At 41.7% G+C, this 20,220-nt stretch overlaps 2 protein-coding genes across 2 annotated transcripts; both read right to left on the bottom strand.

The window, feature by feature from the left end:
* Nucleotides 1-2,181: 2,181 nt before the first annotated feature.
* LOC109058856 (thyroxine 5-deiodinase-like) lies at nt 2,182-4,030 on the bottom strand. Its single transcript, XM_042773419.1, has one exon. It carries the CDS (start codon nt 3,762-3,764, stop codon nt 2,985-2,987), a length of 780 nt encoding a protein of 259 aa, XP_042629353.1. The 5' UTR covers nt 3,765-4,030; the 3' UTR covers nt 2,182-2,984.
* Nucleotides 4,031-14,874: 10,844 nt separating this feature from the next.
* On the bottom strand, nt 14,875-18,265 carry LOC109058850 (protein delta homolog 1). The gene is made up of 5 exons (XM_042773418.1): nt 17,827-18,265; nt 17,536-17,599; nt 16,992-17,122; nt 16,697-16,847; nt 14,875-15,989 (listed from the first exon to the last, which is right to left on the bottom strand). Exons 1-5 carry the CDS (start codon nt 17,891-17,893, stop codon nt 15,272-15,274), a joined length of 1,131 nt encoding a protein of 376 aa, XP_042629352.1. The 5' UTR covers nt 17,894-18,265; the 3' UTR covers nt 14,875-15,271.
* Between the last annotated feature and the right edge of the window lie 1,955 nt (nt 18,266-20,220).

Raw genomic sequence — 20,220 nt, 5'->3', positions numbered from 1 at the left:
GAGTCCTCAGAGGAGAAAGGGCTGGATGGCCAGAGAAACGCGTCCACAGAAAGGTGTCTGTGTGCCTGGAGCAAGCGCCTGCCTGGACCTGAGCCGTGACCCCGGGCTCCAGAGGTCGTTTGTGACGGATGAGTGTGTCATCACGAGGTCACTGTGTTCTCTGAAGATGAACAGCACAGGCAAATCAGCACTTAATGAAGCGTGACCTCTGACCTCTGACGTCCAGTGATTGTTCAAACGAGGCTAACCGGACCGCAGGCCGCTGCCAAACACTTCGTTAGTGAAGAGAAGTGCTTTCTCCCTCGGCCGGGAAATATTAGCCTCGGCCAAAATATAAAACAGTGCTGTACTTTTGAGGAAAGGATTCCACGGATAATTCGATCATTTCATTGAAGCGGCTCACTGGTTTACAAGCAAGAAAACAGCAGGTTCGTTTCTTTCCCTCATGCGTTCTTATGAAGTCACTGGAGGAAAACACTTTTTAGTCAACTGAGAGGAACATTTTAGAAATTTAATTTCACACTTTAATTGTTTTTTATGTAACACATGACAGAAAGACGCCACATTCTCTGTCTTGGGGAGTTACTCTTCCTTCTGTGACTTTGAACACTAGGAATCTGTGCGATTAATCATTTTAATTTCATTTCTATTGGTGAAAAAGAGAGAATGCATCAGAGAGAAAGAAACCAGTTTCTCTTTCTAGTCTTTTCTTGTTCTATTCTTCAAAAATGTGCACTGAAGAAACTTTGGTGCTACATTTCTCCAAATCTGATGAAGACACAAACCTAATCTTGGATGACCTGAGGGGGAACATATTTACGGCACATCTTCATTTTCAGGTGAACTATTTCTTTAAAGTCTAGTGAGCTGTCTAGCTGATGCATAATTTCTGACGCCATTCTAGAAACACTCATTTATTATCAGTTAAACATGATTCTTTCATTCCACTGAGAAACACTTGGCTGGTCATGTGATCTCAACATGTCGACCTCCTTGAGATGACCTGCTTTATCATGTCTGGAGATTCAAAACAAGTTTTCCAAAAGCTAAATTCCAGTTTCCTTGTGTGTGACATTTTAATGGGAAAAATGATTGAGGTCACTTTCAAAGTTTTAAAGTCCAGTATTTCTAGAAGGGACGCGATGATCTGATTATGCTGTTTTAACGTCACATCTACGTCATGTTTTCATTTAGATTTCATAAAGCAGGCGTCTGTTGGCAGAGCTCGTTTTCAGATAATTGATGTTTAATAATGTGGAAGCGCTGATGACGCCAGAGCACAGGGCTTTAGCGCTCATGCTAATTCTCACTGGAGAAGTAAAATGTTAAAACGCTGAAGCGGTTCCCTGGCAGCACTGGACACGTATGACAGCAGACCCTGAATATAAAGCGCTGCGGGATCTTCCAGATGGTCTGCATCACACTGATACGCCAGTCTTTTCTTCTAGAGCTGGAGTATTAACAAAACAAATATAGATTTCACACATAATGGATTGATGGACAGATGTCATGATCTGCTGTAAAGTAGATTTGGTCAGAAGAGAGAGTGTGTGTGTGTGTGTGTGTGTGTGTGTGTGTGTGTGTGTGTGTGTGGCATGTCAGTGTGTGTGTTTGTTTGTTTTTTTTTGTTTGTGTGTGTTTAGAAACTGTTCCTGCAATAAAAGAACAAGCAGGTCAAAAATCTGTTTAGTTTTGCATGGAAAACAGTAACCAAGCAACTGGAAAAGACATTTAGCCTTTGATGGTGAGACGGCGCAGCAAAAATACTTGCTTTTTATCATGCTGCACACCACATATGAGCCGAGTTAATCAAATCATCTCTGTTTGTTTTCCATGAACTAAAACAATCCTTCTGATTGTGTTCTTAACGTGTGTTCAAACATTTGTGTAATGCCACAGAAAACAATCAGCTCACGAATCATACGATGATGCTCCTGCTGTGACACAAGTCCAGTTATTAATGTGACATCATTTACACAAAAGAAAATATTTTGAAGAATGTTTATTTCAAACAGTTGCTGGAAAAAAAATACTATGGAAGTCAATGGCTACCAGCAACAGTTTCTTCAAACCTGGTCTTTTGTGTTCAGCAGAAGAAAGCAGCTCATGGAAGGACATGATTCAGGCTGAAGTTGACTTAATCAGACACACGTCCAATCAACACAACATCCTCCACAAGTCTTCAGGTGAAATGTTTTATTACGAAATGGATTAGATAAAAAGGAATAATTTACATGTATTCGTCCTGTATTTTAGACATCAGTGTCGATCTTCTGGTCGTGAACCTTTTAAAAATCGACCTTCACAAAAAATACAGAGACCATTTACGCACAACAAGATTCTTTTGACAGAAACGGACACGAGGACGAGCACTGAAACACGCACGAGGACAAACTCAGTCGTGGACACTCTCCTGATGCCCGAACATTAGCAGCAGCAGCTCGGACAGGGTGCGAATTACGCGCCTGAACTGGTCTAATGCGTCATTTTGTGTGTTTTACATTCATATTTGTGATTTAAATTTAAAAATGTATTCATTTTTACTTAATGTTACTTTATAATTATGCTTTACATTATGCAATATAGAAAGTTCATTTGAAATTTTTTTAAATAGAAACCGGCTTCCGAAGGAAGTAATATCAACTTTGCCAGATAAGCCGCGCGCGCTTATTTCAGTGTTTGTTGTGAACCCTGTATTCAGCCCAAAAGCATGACGTTAAGGAGGGTAAACTCTGCGCGTGCATTTGGACACTCGGTTGTTCTTACTCCGTCCACGCAGTAAACGCGCGTCCCTGAACGAGCGAATCTACTCAGGCGATGTCAGATAATAATCATTCACATCAGTCAGAGCTCCAGAAATGCGTCTTCACATTACGCGTAGGCTACTTTCTGTCCGACCCCCTACATCTAGTCCCTCGGGGGGATCGAGCCTTATTCACTGAGCTCGAATCCGCTGTAATTCGCACCCTGATCTCTGATCACTTTTACACGCGAATCACGGCGTCGCGCAGCCGCGCGCGGTACTGATCCAGCCAGTGTCGGAGCTCGGAGATCCGGTATCCCTCCGGCCCCCTGCCGCCCTGATACACCACCTTCCCGTCCTGGACGATATAGAGTCTGTCGAAATACGCTCCGTACGCGCTGTTGGTCGAGTTCTCCATGCTGTCGGCGACTATCGCGCAGCCCGGCGCCTCGCGTGCCATCAGCCGCGCCGCGCTCAGTCTCTCCTCCAGACTCCGGTGCTTGCGGATCTGATAGGGGGCGTCGGAACTGATCCAGCCGTCGGACGGGTGCGCCTCCTCGATGTAAATCACCAGCGCGTCGGCGACGTCCGCGTACTGGAGCACGAGCCGCTGGAACGCCTTCAGACGCGTCATGAACGGCGGTCAGCTGCAGCTGCCGAAATTCAGCACCAGCGGCCTCTGAGCGCGCGCGAAGTCCAGCACGCGTCTGCGCTTCGGCTCCGCGAGCGGAACTACTGCACTGTTGGGCGCGTCGTGGCCGAGGCGCGCGGACTTCATCCAGTCCAGCTTGTGTCCGTGGAAAACCGCTTTGAGCGACTCCCAGCTGAACATGCGGCTGCTGTCGGAGATGCACAGCGGAGGGTCCTCGTCCTCCTCCTCCTCCTCACTCCTCAGATGGAACAAAACTCTCCTCCTCACGCACAGAAAATCCAGACACCACAGCATGAAGGCGGCGACGAGGAAGCGCGGTAGAATGACCAAACAGGCGAGCGCGTTTTTCAGCGCCTTCCCCGTGTTCATGATCAATCCCAGAAGAGTTTGTGATGTTCAGCTGCTCAACTTCCCTTTTATGTGATGAATGAATGTCAGTCAGTCACTCCGCCTCCAAACACATGCTGGAATAAACCACAGACAGATAGAGAGGCACTTCACTCGTATTTCTGCTCATCAGAATGTCACTCCGTCGAGGACCGGAGTGCGTTTTTAAAATCAATGCGTCTCCTATTATTAACATCAAAACTCTTGATGTCTTCAGAAGTTCTCTTCGGTCACTGCATGACCTGCAGCAGCGCACGGATGTCTGAAGGGATTGAGTCTGAGAGTCAGTCGATCATCTGGAGACAGCAGGCGGCGCTCGTCCAAATTGCGCGGATCAGTTGCGCATTCATTGCCGCGCAGCACGAGAGTTTCAATCAGGCACTATTTAAGAATTCTAGAAACTGAAGTGAAAAAGATTCAGTCAGTTATCAAGTTTTCTTCAGCATTCAGTGCACAGCGATGCAAAAAACTGCATCACTTCCGTCACAAGTACGAAGCTGTCTAAACTTCAAGTGCGTTTTTAGTCTCAAAACTTTCAGTAGTGATGAATGAAAAAGTGCAGTTAAAGATGGCACAGAAGCGTTTCTCAAGTGGCATTCAGGTGTCTTTAAACAGATGGTTTAATGCTGCTCAGAGGTGGCATAAATGCATTTACACCTTTATACAGTACTGATACTGGGGCTGAGGCAGGTCAGAGCAGGCATTATTTAGTCTGGCTTTTATGCTGCATTATGTCTTTACACAGAATTTTGAGCAGGCACAGACCCGCCTTAATTCAGTGTAAAGCAGCCGACTGTTCTGTTGTAGCACAGCAAATGATTTCCAGGAGGTCGACACTACTGTTCACATGCTTAAAGTACGCTATACACATTCAAGAAGTGCATTCAAATTAGACTTCAGATTTAGGTTTGTACCCTTAGTACAGAGTTACTCAAGATGATTTATCAGTAGAATTACTGAAATCAGTACTATACAAACCAACACATGATTAGCCAAATTTAAAAATGATGTGTTTTCCATTTATCTAAACCCTGTGTGCTGTGTTCAAAGAACAGCATCAAATTCAGCAGAATCACAAGTCATTCATTCATGATTCAGTAAATCAACATTTCTGAACAAATCGCTTGAATGAATGAGTCATTTATTTCATTCCTTAAATGAATCCGTGTTTTTGTTTTTGGAAATGGAAGTGTCCCGCATTTCTTATTTGAATATAAAGCTGTAGTGTTCACGGTAGTTATTGTTTCACATATATGCTCGGGGCAAGAATCTTAAAACAGCCATTGCTTTACGTGACAGCCGTGCATTACTGTATCACCTTTCAACCTAAACATGTAAGATTCTGCACACTGTATCATATTACGCTTTAAATATGTTGTTAAGTTCAGAAGTTCAGAATGCATTCAATGTTCAGACAACATTTAGCCAGACAAAAATAGCACACCATTAGTAAAGACAGAGTAAGGAGTGTATGTTACATGTAAATATGCAGAGGAGCACGTCTGTGACAGATGCCTTCTTCAGCCACTGCCTTACGTCACGCATCACATTCAATCTTTAACTCTATATTTATGAAAACGGACTGAGGTGAGCGTCTGAACCGAATGTCATGATGCAACTCGAGTAGCAGATTTTGTTCGTCAGTCATATGGAGTTTTGTTTACGAGTGTAATATCCTTCCAGAATCAACTGCTGTAACCTCAAACATCTTCAACACAGAATAAACTGTTGAAATGAGACAAAGACAAACAGAGCATTCAGATGATGATGAAACTCACTCTAAACACTCTTTCAGAAGAAATGAATCGTTCCTTTGGTTTATAATTCTTAATGCAAACAGCTTAGTTCATACAAATAATATTCAGGCTGTGGAGATATCGGAGATTTCTTAGGCTATTCTTTGTGAAAGCAACAACAACAAAAGTCTGCTCTCATTGTGGCATTCTTCAGGATCAGGTGAATCATGTCAGAGGAACAGGAGTGTATGTCTAGATGAGGCACTTGAGGAGCGTTGTCTCGCCGTCTCTTTGTAAACTGGATTATGGTGTTTCCATGGAAGCAGCTCTTCTGACAGCCATGAGGTCATTCTGCTGAATGTGTGTTGCTTAACTATGTTCTTCACTCAGTTTAAGAGAGTCAGAAGGTTTGTAGCAGAAAGAGTCTGAAACAGGAACGCTGCATCAGTGCAAAACGAGACCTACGTCATCTTCATCCCGACTGCAGTCCTTTGCGGTGACATCTTTTTCTAGCATTAGTCAGCTGAGGATTGTCCTCTGAACAGCAGCTCTCGTCGTGTGTTTGAGGATTTCACCACATGAACGGTCAACATCAACAAACCCGGTCCAGATCTGGAGTTTTCAGTTTACTGTGTGTTTCCTCAGTACTGACTGGTTCATTCTCTGGGCCTGCATCTCTCTGTTGTGCTGGTTGGTTTGTAACCCAGTTACCTTCTATAAACTGAGCTGAATCTTGGCAGCGGCCTTCGGTTCATCCGAGGACAGCGAGTTGGAAAAGCATCCAGTGTGATCCGCAGGCTTACTGAGGAGGTGGCTCGCGTCCAGCGCTGATGAAACACGATGAAGGCTGTCACTGATAACTGTCATCGCAGCGACCGCAGCCGATTCATCCTGCAGAGGCGTCACTCATACAGTATTTAATAAACAGACTTTGATTCCCAGCATCCCTCAGTCAGCTCCCGCTCGACTCACATGAACTACCCGCCGTTTCTCAGCAACCGCAGGCACAAAGGACGGCGTGTTATCAGCCGATCATCTGATAATCCACAGTCACGAGGCTCTTTGATCTAAATGCATTTTTCTCTCGAACTCAATGGCCCTGCATTTCATACAAAGATGCACACGTAACTGAAATATATCATTCTCATATGCCACTTTATACAGCCTGAGGAGTGCTTTATTAACACCATTTATTTTCCTGTTTGACACTGTAAAGCTGCTTTGACACACTCTGGATTGTTTAAAGCGCTATATAAATAAAGGTGACTTGACCTGACGCAATGCATCCCACACTCTTCAACCAATGCCCTTTCACATAAAAACAGAAATAAAATAAACTCTTCTCTAATGAACCTGCCATTTCATTGTGAATATTGTTTGATGATTTGTTTTTATTGTACGTTTTTTGGATAAAGCGTCTGCTAAATGCATAAATGTAAATGCATGGCTGCACATGGAAAACAGAATTATGGGTCGAAATAATTCAAATAAATCCTGAAAGAGTGTAAATATGCCACATTAGTACAAAAACACTGCTGCATGCAGATGAAATACATGCTGCAAAGCAATAATCCAAAATCTGAAAGTTGTAAATATGAATGTTAATGTGAATTTGTTGACGTACAAGGGAACTGTTGGGTAATTTACAGATTATATGAGGCACTAGTGATTACATTCGTCTTCTGTTTAAGAGCGTTGCGTGATTTCACGAGCTCAGAAAGCTGGAATGAAAGGCCTGTAACCCATCATTTCGGTCTCATCAGCTTTTATTGTTTTTCCTGAAATGAAAGACTACTAACGCTCGGTCTGGAGATCTGCACTGATTTATTCATGTCACAGTGACACCTCATGAAAACATTTCCAAAAGAGCACATCACTTAAAGTACTTATTTAATGTCATAACCCAATATGATTAAACAGATCTCTGAGAGTGTGTAACACTAGGACATACTAGTTTAAAATTGATCTGATCTAAATAGCCAAATGTTCATCTTTCAGAATGGTTTCTATAAAGCATATTCTCCTGCAAAGAACAATGCTTTCGTATAATCTCTTGACTGACATATATAACATTCACCAGGAAACTCAGCATTTTGGGGCCCGACATTCAGAAGCTCAAAGTCTGTAAGCGGATTTTCAGCACAAAACAATCAAAGCCTTTAATTTCCTGCAGAAACATTTAAATAATCTTGCATTAACGGCTGGACAAAACACTTTGTCTCAGTCAGACTCCTAATTACAGGCTTGCATCATAATCACACTTTGACTAAAGAGTCTAGACAGAAAAACAACACAACACTGTAAGGATTGTTAGTGACTCAAGTGTTAGATGGTACATATTTCTGTTATTATAATTATAATTGTTCAAATGTTCCCCAGCATTAACATTTTTGGGTTTTGGGGCCGGATGATGTTGGGCTTCATATTGGGTTGAACACTGCAGGAAGACAGACCCAGAAAAAAAAAAAAATATATATATATACATTAATTAGGCTATTTAACCATCTGGTGGTGTTTGGTAATTTTTCCCTGAAAAATTTAATGTTTTGGTTTTTTAGAATTTGTTTACTTTATCAGAATGGTACGAAACTTGGTAATGGTTTTGGCACTTGCAATGTGAACACAGAACAATCATGGACATGATTCAAAATGGTTAAATGGTCCTGAAAAACAGTCATCCTTGTACTGTTCCTGGCCAAAATAAAATAATTAACGGAAAAATTTACAAAAATTAACAGGGAGTGAATTTCATCTAGTGCATACGTTTTTGAGATATCAACCTGTTTAGATTTATGCCTTTGATTTTCTTGCCATTTTAGTCTAAATCACATCTTGGAAAATATATATAATTTATATAAAATGTTAAAATAGTATTTTTGTGCTTTTTTCATAATAAACTGAAACTTCTATATTTTTTTCAATGTCAGCAATAATCTTCCAAGTGTCTTCTTTAAGAAGGGATCAAACATAAGTCTTGCACACACTTTCACAGATTTACAGTATTTCCTTCATGACCACTAAACAAACACGTCTGTATTGTCCAATCACAGCTCAGTGTAGATTCATGAGATCACACTATCACTGAACAACACACTGGCATGGGATCTTTTAGTTTTTCAATCAAATAAATGATCTCTATCCCGTACTGATGCACAAAAAAAGTTCTCTTTTTAACACACAATTCATGAATCAATTAAAGTGTTTAAATGATCCTGTACAAGCAAACATATATTTTCCTTGCTTCTGAAAACATCAAACCTTGATTTTGCCATCACTACATAACTAATAAATTTTCCACAATACATGTTAGTGACAAAATATTAAAAAAAAAAAACCTACACTACGTCTCATACACTAACAATAAGGTCTCATTTGTCATCATCAGTTAATTTAATAACAAACTAACAATTAATAAATTTATATTACAGCATTTACTAACCTCTGTTAATGTTCACATTTGTGTTAGCTGCATTAACTAGTTGTGCAATGCATTCAGTGCATTAACTGTTAACAGATACAGCTTTTGATCTTAAAAATTTATTAATAAATGCTGAGATGAACATTAGCTAAGATTAATAAATGCTGTCGAGGAATGTTGTTCAGTTAGTCCAAATTAACTAGAGTATTTAACTAATGTTAAGAAATTAAACCTTATTGTAAAGGGTTACCGAAATATTTTTTTAAAGTTGTAAATAAATCAAGGATTACTGGAGCATGTTTTAAAAAGAAAAACATATTTCATTCTTTCTACTTTTTAATGTCTATATGTAATGTTTAGTTCAGTGTTACCATTTCTTTGAAATTATTTGTGATATTTACTGGCAATTTCTAAGTAAACATTTCCAAGTAAATCCCAAACATGAGTGGGTTTGAGTTTCTCACCACGCCTGGAATGCAAATATAACACCGCTGCAACCGCACTGCAATCTGCTTTCAACCGCAGGATATTAATACAAGCACCGTGAAGCTGGAGAGACAGTGAACACATGTCAGAGGAGCCGCACGCTTCACATTCTAGCAGCTCCTAATGACTTAATGCTCTTATATTCATACTGTAACTCTGAGTCACTCTTCCATATTTGAGTCTTAAATAACAATTTAACCAAAATTAATCTGTGCATGATGACAGTGCATGTGTTTCTCCTGAAACAAACCTTCATCTTCATCTTCATCTCCTACAGCTAAAGTAAAGCGTTCATCCTTTAATGCAACATTTCAGATATACTGTATTTATTTAGACAAGTTTTCCCTAAACACACACACTGCCAAACATTGCCAGATTCCAGGAGGTCAAAGGCTAACATGTGAACTATGAAGTGCACTCACTGACCAGCATCACGAGTAACACAATCCCCATCAGAAAGGCTTCACACAACCAGATGACAGAATGACTGAAGACTTCAGAACTGTTTCTGGTCAAACTGATGTTCGCTTTCTTTCCTGCATGTGCTGCAAGAGTGTTTTCTGTCTGTGCTTTGGAATATTTTGATCAACTAATATATATGTATGTATATGTATTTCTGTGTTGATGCAAACACCGGTCAGAAGAACATTGGTGCAGGTAAAGTGTGTCTGATATTTCGTCACATGTCGGTTGCCATGGGAGATAAAGTCCCGCCCGTATCTCCAGCAAATCAGAATTTCATTTTCAGAGGAAATGAGCAGCTTTATCATGTGCTGCTTATGCAATCGAAGCATGCATGTGTGTGTGTGTGTGTGCGTGTGTGTGTGTGATTGACTCGATCCTCTATAATAAACTCACAGTGCTATCATGTCTCTCTCGTCAGCTGTCAGACAGGTTTGCAGTGAGACACAGACAGCGGAGCGCATGCGCAAAGCTCTGAGGTCGAATGAGGACAAACTAAACCTCCCTTCATCTGCGTGAAAGACACAAATCATATGCGTTTCTACAGCTCTTTTCACACACACACACACACACACACACACACACACACACACACACACACACACGTGCACTTTCCATAGATGTAATGGTTTTTATACTGTACAAACTGTATTTTCTATCACCCTACATCTAAACCTACCCCTTACAGAAAACTTTCTGCATTTTTACAATCACAAAAAACTCATTCTGTATGATTTATAAGCTTCTGCACCCTCTATGTAGGTGCCCACTGTGACACAAGTCCCCATGAGTTTGTGTGTGTGTTCAGGTTTGTGTCCCAGTTTTAAAGCAGTTTTAAATAAAATCATGATGGTAATTTTTATGTAAATATTTTTATGCCTTATAGTTGTGTTTATCAGATTAGAGCTGGATGATAATATAGTTACATTTTGCAAGGTTATAAACGTGTGTTCTGGTTCTGAATGGACATTTCATAGACCTCTATTGTCTGAGTATTAATTGTAGATGCAGTCCGAGCTGAAGCCAGGGCTTGACCCTAACAGAACAGTCCTGCTCTGATCTGACAGATGAAGATCATCAGACTCAATCTGCTCTCGGTAATGTGATTCTCTGCAGGAGTCTCTCCATCTGCTCTCGAGCGATCATCTCTGACGCTCCTCTGATCGCGTTACAAACACAGACAAAAAGGATGTGAAATATTAGCCCACAACACAGATCGCTGGTCGTGTTCAGCAAATACATCTGGCTGAACATAATTCCAGTAGCGCTTTAACCTGATGTGTGGAACAATGTTTTCATAAAGCTATTCCTCTGTCCAAACCAAACACTGTGTGCACCAGTATATATATATATATATATATATATATATATATAATATATATATATATATATATATATATATATATATATATATATATATATATATATATATATATATGTCTTTTGCTATATATGCCAATGGGAATGCAAAAACTCTACATTTGTTGTAGTTTGTGTTCCTATAAAAACAATGGATTAGAAGCAGGCAAAAACAGTCTGATTTTGAACACAGCCGGTGTCTCAGTTAGAGGGTTTGAGTTTTTCTTAAGAGAGTTACCGGCTTCTCAGTGTTAATTATAAATCCGTAAGAGAAATATAGCACAGTTTGTCTCGGGTCTGTGGTTGAAACATTCTTCAACGCTTGATTTACTGATTTACTCATCAAAGTAATTATCCAATCTGAACAAACACCGCAAGCTCGTATGATGATGACAGATGAACTGTCGTGTCACGTCCTGATGTTTGTGAACGAAAGGAGATGTGAAATCTGGCAACGAGTTGACTATAAAAACCATGTATGATCTGCCTATAGTTACAAACAAACCATCAAGCTTTTCAGCGTAGATTTACTGTAAGAAACCTGATGAGTTCAGTCATCATCTGTATCTGTATTTCATCACTTATATAACAATAAAGTCTTGCCTGCTTGTTCATCATAAGCAGGTTTTTACTGAAATCAAACCCTGAGGGTCACATTAAAATCACACATCTGAGACCGAAGCAACATTTAAACTCAGATCACGAGGACCATTCGGGATCAGAAAGAGCTTCATTCATCTGAGTGAGTTATAGGTTACTTCTTCTGAAACTTTCAGTTTGACAGAAGCTCCTGGATCAAACCTTCAACCTCTCACTTACCAACCCAAAACCACTAACCCTCCCAATGACACACACAGTTCTTTAAAGGAATCGTTGACCCAAAAATGCAAACCTCAGACCACATTTTCCTTTTTGGCTGAAGTATTTCTAAACTATTTCCTGATCTTCTAGAACTGGACCAGATGAGTCGCGTCACGTGGACACTCGTCATGTAGATGGTTCGTAAACAGCTTGCAGCAATTGCACAAATTCAGGCGTTTAGCTGTGGTTTAGTAAAAAAAAAAAAAAAAAAAAAAAAAAAAAAAATGTATGAGATGAAGCCAGAGACAAATGATTCTCTAGGTTCATCAGAGACAGAGTCCAAACGTAAGAGGCTTTATTGTGACGAACGCAAATTCCATGATAAAAGAAGAGATTATGAATACATCTGCAGGTCTTTCTCTTAATTCACCTATTAATAAAGGAGATGTGAGAATATGGACTCACTGATTGGTTTAGACTGGAGTGTTTGTGATGAGATGACTGATTGGCTCATGAGCTCCGGCTCTTCAGAAACAAACAGCAGCCCTGGACAACAGAGACGAGAAACAATCGCTTTGAGTTATAAACGCCTTCATCACGCAGACGACAGCTTCAAAGCTGCCCAGAATGATTAATGCATGTAACTCACTTTACTTAAATGACTCTAACGGGCTCTGAAAGCGCTCTGATTATGATGCATTAACATCTTTACTGTAAATCACATCCAACACTGTTTGTAAACATGGCTTCTTTCTTGCTTTACTGTCAGCTCTTTCTGATCTGTGCACATATTCATCATCATCATCTAATATCTCAGACCCTAAATAACTCAGAAGCAATTAAAAAAACATTCCGGTTAAGGAATTTTAGTGTGGCTTACACTGTAAAAAATCACTTCATTATCATTACATACAGCATAAATCCTTCAAATAATGTACGAGAGGTTGAGTGAGAGGGTGCTTATTAGACAAAACTGTCACCACATAATAAAAATATGAATAACACACACACAAATTAATTGTGCCATTCCGTACAGGCCTGACATGATGAAGCGGTGCTCTGTTCGTCACGGTTATCTGCACGTGTCAAAGCTGTTATATTGTTGAATGTAAGGCATTCAGGAGTGGAATGAAGCATTTTATAATGTGCAGCTAAACGATTATTTTCTCCTTCACGTTTTTGACGCTGCTACTGTAAACAGTGTGTTTTTATGTAAGCAGAACATGGAGGGATTTCCAGAGGAACAAAAGACACATTCAGAATCGTGTCGCTGGTATTTGATTCCTGGAAATTCTCTGAAGCCTGAGACAAAAGCGTAATATTTTTCTACTCAGGGGTCAATGAGTTCACAGCCATTTTCAGCTGGTCCTCTGATCTTCTCTTCATCAGGACATCGCCCTCAAGCCTTCACCAAACGCTTCATGGGAGCATACATGCAAATCAACTGAGCCTGCTTTCTTACAAGGTATTTTCAGGAGTTTTGGTTCCTTTGTCTTGTTTAGTTGTGGACGCTTGACTGATTGCACAGACACTGTTGAAGATAACTGAACTGGATGATGAATCACTGAATCATCAACTATTTTCCTGTTTTATACTGTAAAGCTGCTTTGACACAATCAGTACAGTATATAGCCTAAATAAAGCCGACTTGTGCTTCAGAATGACACCGAAACAGATGAAATGCCTCTCTTGGAGAGAGCTGACCGACAACATCCATGCAACCGCTGCTGAGTGTGACATTACTGCTTCAGTGTCTGTGCACAATGAAGCACTGAGCAGGAGCAGGAGCTGAAGGTCGCGTGCTGCGGTGCTCATGGGCAGTGATGACGTGCATTCACATCGCACCAAACACAACAATGAACTGTCAATCAACAGCGTGAATAAAAGCGCAGCTCATCACTGACACACAACACATCCGCACACGCTCGCGCTGATCTCTCACCTGCTCCCGGTGTGCGCTGCTCGGGGACGGACGACGCGCGCGCTACCGCCGCCTGCTGGAAAACCGACGCATCACGTGATGCAGGACGACAAACGGAGAGTATTGACAGATGTACCGGAAGAAATCTTATAATGTAACAAACTATTTTATTTGATTCTGAAATATTTAACGGTCAAAGGTGAGCACGAAAACATCCACGGAGAGTGAAACATGTCCTTTAACGTTATTCCGAGTATAACCGGTAGATGGCAGCAAAGACCGTCTCCTAAAAATCTGCAGCTCAACGATTAATTCAGACACGATACATAATCAATACACATCGAGATTTACAAGAATACAGGTTAAATATCAGCTATTGTCAAGGTAATTATTATGTTTAATTTATAAGAGTCATTCCAGGGTTTCTGCAGGCTTTATGAAAGTAAATTTAAGACCTTCTTGAGACCAAGAAAATATAAGGAATAAATAATCACGTTTCCTTGCTTTCCAATTCAAATAGCTCATGTCATAATGTCATGCCAGAACATAAGAAGTCCTGTTTTATGTGAAATTGATCAAAATGAAGTAAGTTTATGATAAAAACAAGAACAAATATCTGTCAGTGGGCTCAAAAAAATACACCCCAAAACAAGTGTAAAACAAGACATTTTACTTCTAATTGATTTAAGAATGTTTAGATATTTGTGCTGTAAAACAAAGAGTCAGATGTTTTTTTTGTTTGCTTTTTTGCAGTGCATGCAACATTTAATTCCATGACTTTATGAATGTAAGAGTTTTTAAGGCCCACAGAAACCCTGTATTTAAAAGAAAAAGACTTAAATAAAATGCACAACCATACTGCCAAGACAGCATCACATCAGAAGGAGTATTAAGAGTCTACATTGTTCATGGAGTTGGAAACAAAGGTTTATTTAGGGCTACATTAATCATTTGTTCCCATGTAAATATGTGCATGAAAAGTAACCATTACGAAATGCTCAGGTGATGAAGACATGATGATAACGGGCAGCTCTTGAGTCTCTCTCACACCGTGGTGAACCGTTCATCCACTCACCACCTTGAAACCAGGTCATGAGACGCACTGGTGCTGTTTCACTGAACGCACGCACTGATGGTAACTAGAGATAAGTGAAAACCATTAATTTCACCGGCCTTCTGAATGAGAGAGAGCCGTGAGTGTTGTCTGCTTAATATATGCATGTATTCCAACAATAAAAACCATGGAATCCTACAGCTGTTTTTCTCGAGAGACTAAAGCACCAAACCTCTCGGTCTCGGATCCGCTTCATATGGACGTGTAATGCCTGCTGTAGTTGCTCAGCTTGATTTTCTCCGGCAGGATGATGTTGAGCGAATGCTGCTCGCGGTCAGACGCTCTCAGGAGCAGATCCCTTTGCTGCCGCACCAGCTGGCTGTACTTAGCGTTAGCCATCCACGTCTCACAGCGGTTAAAGAAGATGATGCCCGTCGTGACCAGGACCACCAGACAGGTGAGGAGACCCAGAACGGTGAAGCAGATGATCTGGCTGCGAGTGACCAGTGGACCGGACGGCTGGAGTGGCTCACGCTCGGGTGGACGCAGCAGCTTGTGGAAAGCGTGAGCTGCTGCGGCATAGTGACCCGGACCTACCCCTCTCGCTCGGGGTTTGGGCTTCAGCTTGCTGATATGGAGTTCACAGGACGGGCCGGTGAATCTGGGCGGGCAGACGCAGCGGATCCGGCCGAGTGTGTCGTTGAAGCAGGTGCCTCCGTTCACGCAGCGATCGCTGGAACACGCAGAGAGACTGACGTCGCAAACCGGCCCGGAGAAGGCCGGCGGACAGACGCAGGTGTAACTCGGGTCACGACGGACGCATCTGCCGCCGTTCACACACGGATTGGGCTCGCAGACGTCAAGCTCTATCTCACAGACAGAGCCAGTGAATCCAGGTGGACAGAGGCAGAAGGAACGGCTGTCAAAACCACTCGTGTTCACACAGGTTCCTCCGTTCTGACAGCGAGAGCTGCGGATGAGAGGAAACACGTCAGAGATTCACCAGCACACACGCTTTCTGTCGCTTTATGCAATAAAACATTCGAACTGAAATGACCTGAATAATGACTTCGGTAGAGCTGCTTTACAGCTGAATTTGAGTTTGTCTCATATTTGATGAAGTTTGCATCACTGATTCTGGTATTTTCCTGTTTATTACTATGAAGCTGCTATGAAACAATCTGTACTGTCTAAAATGTTAAAGAAATAAAGGTGACTTGACCTTCTGTTTGGATGCCAATCTTTATGTAACATGTTAATTTGTTCATGTGAGGAGAACTAACATCATACATACATTAAAATTCACTTCCAGATCAGTTCAAAATAAAATGAAGTTAGTTGTGAAAACATCATTTAAACACAAACACAACTTGGTTTGATATTTTGCATCCAATGCAATGAAGTTCAGACATGTTTAAGTGTAAAGTAAAGATACTGTCTATTCGTTTGTCTCATCTAATCAGAGGTGTACATGCTTGATCAACTGATCTAGCATTAGTGAACATTTGAGTTCTTTGTAAAGGTCAAATAAGGATGAGTAATTAATGGCAGCGCTGGATGATCTCACGTCAATAGCAGCTTTATGTCATCAATATTTTCTAGTTTTTCAATCCACAGATGTGTAACAGAGGAAATGGTCTGTCATCCCGTCTCTGTTTGAACTAGAATCAGTATTACCCGTTCACTGAACACGGTCCTTTCTTCAGCTGGCAGTTTTCCCCAGTGTATCCAGGAGAACAGAGGCAGACAAAACCTCCTCCTCCTGCTCCTCCGGTCTCCACACAGGTAGAGTTTCCCGAGCAGGGCTTTGATGAACACTGGTGAACCTCTGAGAGAAAACAACAGATTCACATTGTTACCGTCATCACAGCACACCTCCACCGTTCACAAGACTGTTCTATTTCAGATAATTCTGGCCCTGCTAGTTCATCACTGCTGATACTCCTTAATAAGGTCATGTAGGACACTGGACCTCGATCGCAGCGAGCGCCCGTCCAGCCGCGCTCACAGACACACTGCCCGGGTTCTTCACACACTCCGTGAACACAGTCAGGTGAAGGAACGCACTGATCACACACCGAGCCTCGCCAACCTACTCTGCACCTGTAACACACACAACACTTGCTTTACAACACACATCCATACTAATGTGTCACTGACCTTTAACTGCTTCTAAAAAACATCCATAAAACATACGCGAGTCTCTGGAGACTTCTACTGATAGATTAAAATCTCTCACACACTGACAGCATTCAATTGTTCAGTTGTTACTAAAAAGGTTAATGACATGTAACACACACACACACACACACACACACTCACTCACTCACTCACTCACTCACACCCACACCCACACACACACACACACACACTCACTCACTCACTCACTCACTCACTCACTCACTCACTCACTCACACCCACACACTCACACACACGCACACACACACACACACACACACACACACACACTCACTCACTCACTCACTCACACCCACACACACACACACACACACACCTGCATTCTCCAGACTGCTCACAGAAGCCATGGTGTTGATGACATCCAGCTCCACATTCTGGACCTAAACAAACAAACACACACACACACACACACACACACACACACACACATTACTGATGAATAAACAATCATGTGTCCAGACTCTGTCATATATCATATCCTACACACTCCAACACATGAAGTTGACTGACAGCAGTAGAAATGCAACAGATGCTGATGATCCACGTCACTAAATCAGTGAAATAAGAGCGATATATCCTAGTGTAAATATTAATATCGATATTTCACCTTGAGCAGAAACAGGCGCGCAGAAGAGCAGCAGAAATGAGAATCCGAGCCGGAGAAATACATTCATCCTCCCGCAGCTCGATCCTCGATCCTCCGCTGATAATCGCCTTCACATCATCACACAAACTTACCGCTGAGCGCGCGAGCAGGACATCGCTAAACTAGTCCTCCAGACTAGTACTCAGAGTGAAAACAAACTCATCTGAGAAAGTCCGCGACAGTCAAAGCGAGTTTGAGCAGTGAATCCGACTGAACCTCCGCGAGCTGCTGCTGCTTCAGTCTGACACACGGAACTAAACTCCACCCATCAACACCATCATCACCCAACTACACAGAAACATCACTGAATTAAACTCCACCCATCAACACCATCATCACCCAACTACACAGAAACATCGCTGAACTAAACTACACCCATCAACACCATCATCACCCAACTACACAGAAACATCGCTGAACTAAACTCCACCCATCAACACCATCATCACCACCCAACTACACAGAAACATCACTGAATTAAACTCCACCCATCAACACCATCATCACCGAACTGCACACAGAAACATCACTGAACTAAACTACACCCATCAACACCATCATCACCCAACTACACACAGAAACATCACTGAACTAAACTACACCCATCAACACCATCATCACCCAACTACACACAGAAACATCACTGAACTAACCTACACCCATCAACACCATCATCACCCAACTACACAGAAACATCGCTGAACTAAACTACACCCATCAACACCATCATCACCCAACTACACACAGAAACATCACTGAACTACACTACACCCATCAACACCATCATCACCAACCTACACACAGAAACATCACTGAACTAAACTCCACCCATCAACACCATCATCACCCAACTACACACAGAAACATCACTGAACTAAACTACACCCATCAACACCATCATCACCCAACTACACAGAAACATCGCTGAACTAAACTACACCCATCAACACCATCATCACCCAACTACACACAGAAACATCACTGAACTAAACTACACCCATCAACACCATCATCACCACCCAACTACACAGAAACATCACTGAATTAAACTCCACCCATCAACACCATCATCACCTAACTACACACAGAAACATCACTGAACTAAACTACACCCATCAACACCATCATCACCCAACTACACACAGAAACATCACTGAACTAAACTACACCCATCAACACCATCATCACCAACCTACACACAGAAACATCGCTGAACTAAACTACACCCATCAACACCATCATCACCAACCTACACACAGAAACATCACTGAACTAAACTCCACACCCATCAACACCATCATCACCCAACTACACACAGAAACATCACTGAACTAAACTCCACCCATCAACACCATCATCACCGAACTACACACAGAAACATCACTGAACTAAACTCCACCCATCAACACCATCATCACCTAACTACACACAGAAACATCACTGAACTAAACTACACCCATCAACACCATCATCACCCCAACTACACACAGAAACATCACTGAACTAAACTACACCCATCAACACCATCATCACCAACCTACACACAGAAACATCGCTGAACTAAACTACACCCATCAACACCATCATCACCAACCTACACACAGAAACATCACTGAACTAAACTCCACCCATCAACACCATCATCACCCAACTACACACAGAAACATCACTGAACTAAACTACACCCATCAACACCATCATCACCCAACTACACAGAAACATCACTGAACTAAACTACACCCCATCAACACCATCATCACCCAACTACACACAGAAACATCACTGAACTAAACTACACCCATCAAACACCATCATCACCACCCAACTACACAGAAACATCACTGAATTAAACTCCACCCATCAACACCATCATCACCTAACTACACACAGAAACATCACTGAACTAAACTACACCCATCAACACCATCATCACCCAAATACACACAGAAACATCACTGAACTAAACTACACCCATCAACACCATCATCACCAACCTACACACAGAAACATCGCTGAACTAAACTACACCCATCAACACCATCATCACCCAACTACACAGAAACATCACTGAACTAAACTCCACCCATCAACACCATCATCACCCAACTACACACAGAAACATCACTGAATTAAACTCCACCCATCAACACCATCATCACCCAACTACACACAGAAACATCACTGAATTAAACTCCACCCATCAACACCATCATCACCCAACTACACAGAAACATCACTGAACTAAACTCCACCCATCAACACCATCATCACCCAACTACACACAGAAACATCACTGAACTAAACTCCACCCATCAACACCATCATCACCCAACTACACAGAAACATCACTGAACT

This window comes from Cyprinus carpio, chromosome A17 (genome assembly GCF_018340385.1).
Source record: "Cyprinus carpio isolate SPL01 chromosome A17, ASM1834038v1, whole genome shotgun sequence".
NCBI classification, from domain to species: domain Eukaryota; kingdom Metazoa; phylum Chordata; class Actinopteri; order Cypriniformes; family Cyprinidae; genus Cyprinus; species Cyprinus carpio.
This window is presented reverse-complemented; position numbering and strand designations above follow the sequence as displayed.

Excerpts from the sequence above, each read along its gene's own strand:
- LOC109058850 (XM_042773418.1), bottom strand. The coding sequence starts at position 17,893 with ATGAATGTATTTCTCCGGCTCGGATTCTCATTTCTGCTGCTCTTCTGC. Across the intron at positions 17,123-17,535 it reads GAGCAGTCTGGAGAATGCAG|GTGCAGAGTAGGTTGGCGAG; the intron begins GTGTGTGTGTGT and ends TGTGTGTTACAG. Across the intron at positions 15,990-16,696 it reads GGACCGTGTTCAGTGAACGG|CTCTCGCTGTCAGAACGGAG; the intron begins GTAATACTGATT and ends TCTCATCCGCAG.